Genomic DNA, 2,731 nt, shown 5'->3' with positions numbered 1-2,731 from the left:
AAATTTGACTTAATCCTCATTTCGATATGATGGGTTAAATATATATGTATAAAAAAAAAGACTTTTCTGACAGATAGTAATCCAACTATGATCTGATTTTATGAACTAAAACAGTAAGTTTTGCTTAAATTTTCTGCTCAACAATTGTTTAAATTTATATATTGAAAGTAGGAATAATCAAAAGAACTTTGCAGATTTATAATTTGTAATAATTTATTATGTTCTATCCTCGAACGTAACCCTATGAATGCCTCTAAATATTGATACTACAAAACACTTAATTAATAAAACTGTTCTTATTTGTAAAAAGTGGAGAAACATAAAGCAGCTGCTCTCACTCACCGTGTTTGGCTTTGTCTGTGGAGGGCCGAGTTTTGAAAAGTGAACAAACCGCTGGAGCTGGAGATGCAAGAGGAGTCAGAGACACTCTCCTGTAAACAAACAGAAAAAGCACAAATAAACTACAAATCAACACCAACATTTCAAATAAACATAGCCCCATGTATCCAGCTTATCATTTTATTGTTGCCAGACAGTGTAAAGATGCTACAGAAAAGCACCAGCAGTCATTGTCTTTGAGCAGTCTGCCTCGGTGATCCTTATTTTACAGTCAGTGGGGGGTCCAACGAATCCCCTCAGACCAGACGGGGCTTTGTTCACTGCGCCGGGACGGAGCACACAGAAACTAACAAAAACATGACTACACCGGCAGCACGGTTAATAATTAAAAACAAACCAAAACTGGAAAACACATTTTAAAAGATTAGTTGTTTTTCTTTGCAAACAGCATTTTTTTTATTTTTTATTTTAGAAATTACCAGCTGAACTAATTTACCCAGAAGAGAAAACAGGACAGTAACTGCAGAATGTCCTGTCCAGTCTGTGTGACTGCAGGCTAAATCATTTGAATAGTTCAAGCATTTCCATAAATTATCATACGCAGTCATGTACAAGGAGCAGGTGCACCTCYCACACTGGCAGCTTCGCCAAAACAAAACCTATTAAGAGTTTTGTGCAGTAAAAATTCTGTGGTATAAGGGTTATTTTTAGATTTTAAAACCATTCGAAATGCCTTTGATGACCCTTATTTTTGTTTCACTAAGCAAGATTACTGTCATTAGCAGGATTTTACTCAAAATGCTTGTTTGATAGTTCATTTAAATTAGTCTCCAACACAAATCAGTGACTATCAAAGTTTATCAAAGCTCATTCGGCTTCCAGGTTGTGTCACCGTTTCCCTCAGGAGTCAGATTAGAAACATTAAATCTGAAAAACTGTTTTCAGAGGAATTTCATTGAAACTTTTCTCTAGTTTAGTTCTCCATCTTTCAAACTTAATTTTTCAGCTTTTACATGCATGTTTATTCAAAATGTGTTTTCTTTCTGTAAATTCTGCAAACATTTTGTAAGGGTATGTTTGAAGGAGCAGGTTTAATTTCTAACTTTCCATATTGTTCTTTCGGCTGCTCCCTTCTGCAGGAGTCACCACAGCGAGTGAACTCACAGGAAAGATTTGGCAATTGCTCTGTGCAGGATGTTCTTCCTGACGCAACCTGGGCTCAAACCTGCAGCCTCAGGATTACAAGATCACTGAGCCACTGCAGCCTCCTTCATATCTACATACCCACATGAGTTTCAACAATCAAAAAGATTTAATGAACCGAGTGTTGATTTGAGTTAAAACTTAAGAGTCTGTGTGCTTCAAAACTTTTTATAAAATTCTCTGCAGTCTTTATCTAAGTTAAGATTTTCTGCGTTCTCTGAAGAAGAAATCGTTCAGATAGTAACATATTTTTTAAAGTGCCTGTGACATCAAATTTTTGTAATATCTCTGAATGCATTTTTAGAAAGAGGACATTGATAAAATGTTGCAAAATAAATTTCATGTCACTGAGATGAACAGTTGTTGAGATATTTGCCTGTGAATAACAGGAAGTGATGTCAAAGGGGAATGTCTGCATGTGAACAGAGCGTTGCTACAACAGCCAACAACACAGACTGTAGAGAATAATCTGATGTTTAAGATTAATTTGAGTCTCTATCAGAGAGATGAAGAAGAGTCAGAGTTCAAATAATATTGTTTCAATAAACAAAGACCAGAGTTTTCGTTAAAGAGTTCCCCTTTGATGTCACTTCCTGTTTCAYTTTGGCTGAGCCAAGTTCAAAAGAAAATATGCCAGTTATGTCTTAAATATAAAGATGTTTTCTTTGACTTCTTGTATTTGAAGAATATGCACGTCATAGGCACTTTTAAATGTTTCAAGCAAACTTGAAAATTTTGTCTGTTGTGTTGTGATGACATAAAACAAAGTGGAGTGAGGAGAATGTTGGTTTCTCACAACTGATCTTGTCAAAAAAATAATAGAGTGATTCTATATTTTCCCGATTTTGAAAAGCTCTACAGAGAAAAGTTTTTTCAAAGAAATACCGACGGCTGTTTCATTTGAAAAAAAAAAATATCAGTGGTGACGAGAATCATTGTTGGTAAAAAGAAAAAATAAGAAATGAAACTAAATAGATTGATTTTTCCTCGTAAAAGATCATTTGGCAATAGAAAATTTAACTCCTAAGCACTCTTAACTTTGTCATCACATTCCTACATTTCATAGTTAGGAGTGTCACTTTTACTAGTCAGGCATTTTTACTCTCTGTAGCTAGGCCTGTCACGATAACAAATTTTGCTGGGCGATTAATTGTCTCAAAAATTATTGCGATAAGCGATAATATTGCCT

At 35.0% G+C, this 2,731-nt stretch overlaps 1 protein-coding gene across 1 annotated transcript in view; it reads right to left on the bottom strand.

The window, feature by feature from the left end:
• Positions 1-2,731, bottom strand: part of chaf1b (chromatin assembly factor 1, subunit B) — a 13,056-nt gene that overhangs the window by 1,340 nt on the left and 8,985 nt on the right. The window contains exon 13 of the mRNA XM_014026292.1: positions 343-431. Within this exon, the coding sequence (XP_013881746.1) occupies positions 343-431 (89 nt within the window). The remainder of the gene's footprint in view (positions 1-342; positions 432-2,731) is intronic.

The sequence above is a fragment of the Austrofundulus limnaeus genome, unplaced genomic scaffold, assembly GCF_001266775.1.
Source record: "Austrofundulus limnaeus strain Quisiro unplaced genomic scaffold, Austrofundulus_limnaeus-1.0 Scaffold541, whole genome shotgun sequence".
In the NCBI taxonomy this organism is placed as follows: Eukaryota; Metazoa; Chordata; class Actinopteri; order Cyprinodontiformes; family Rivulidae; genus Austrofundulus; species Austrofundulus limnaeus.
Note: the sequence above shows the minus strand (reverse complement) of the source record. Positions and strands in the feature narration are given on the sequence as shown.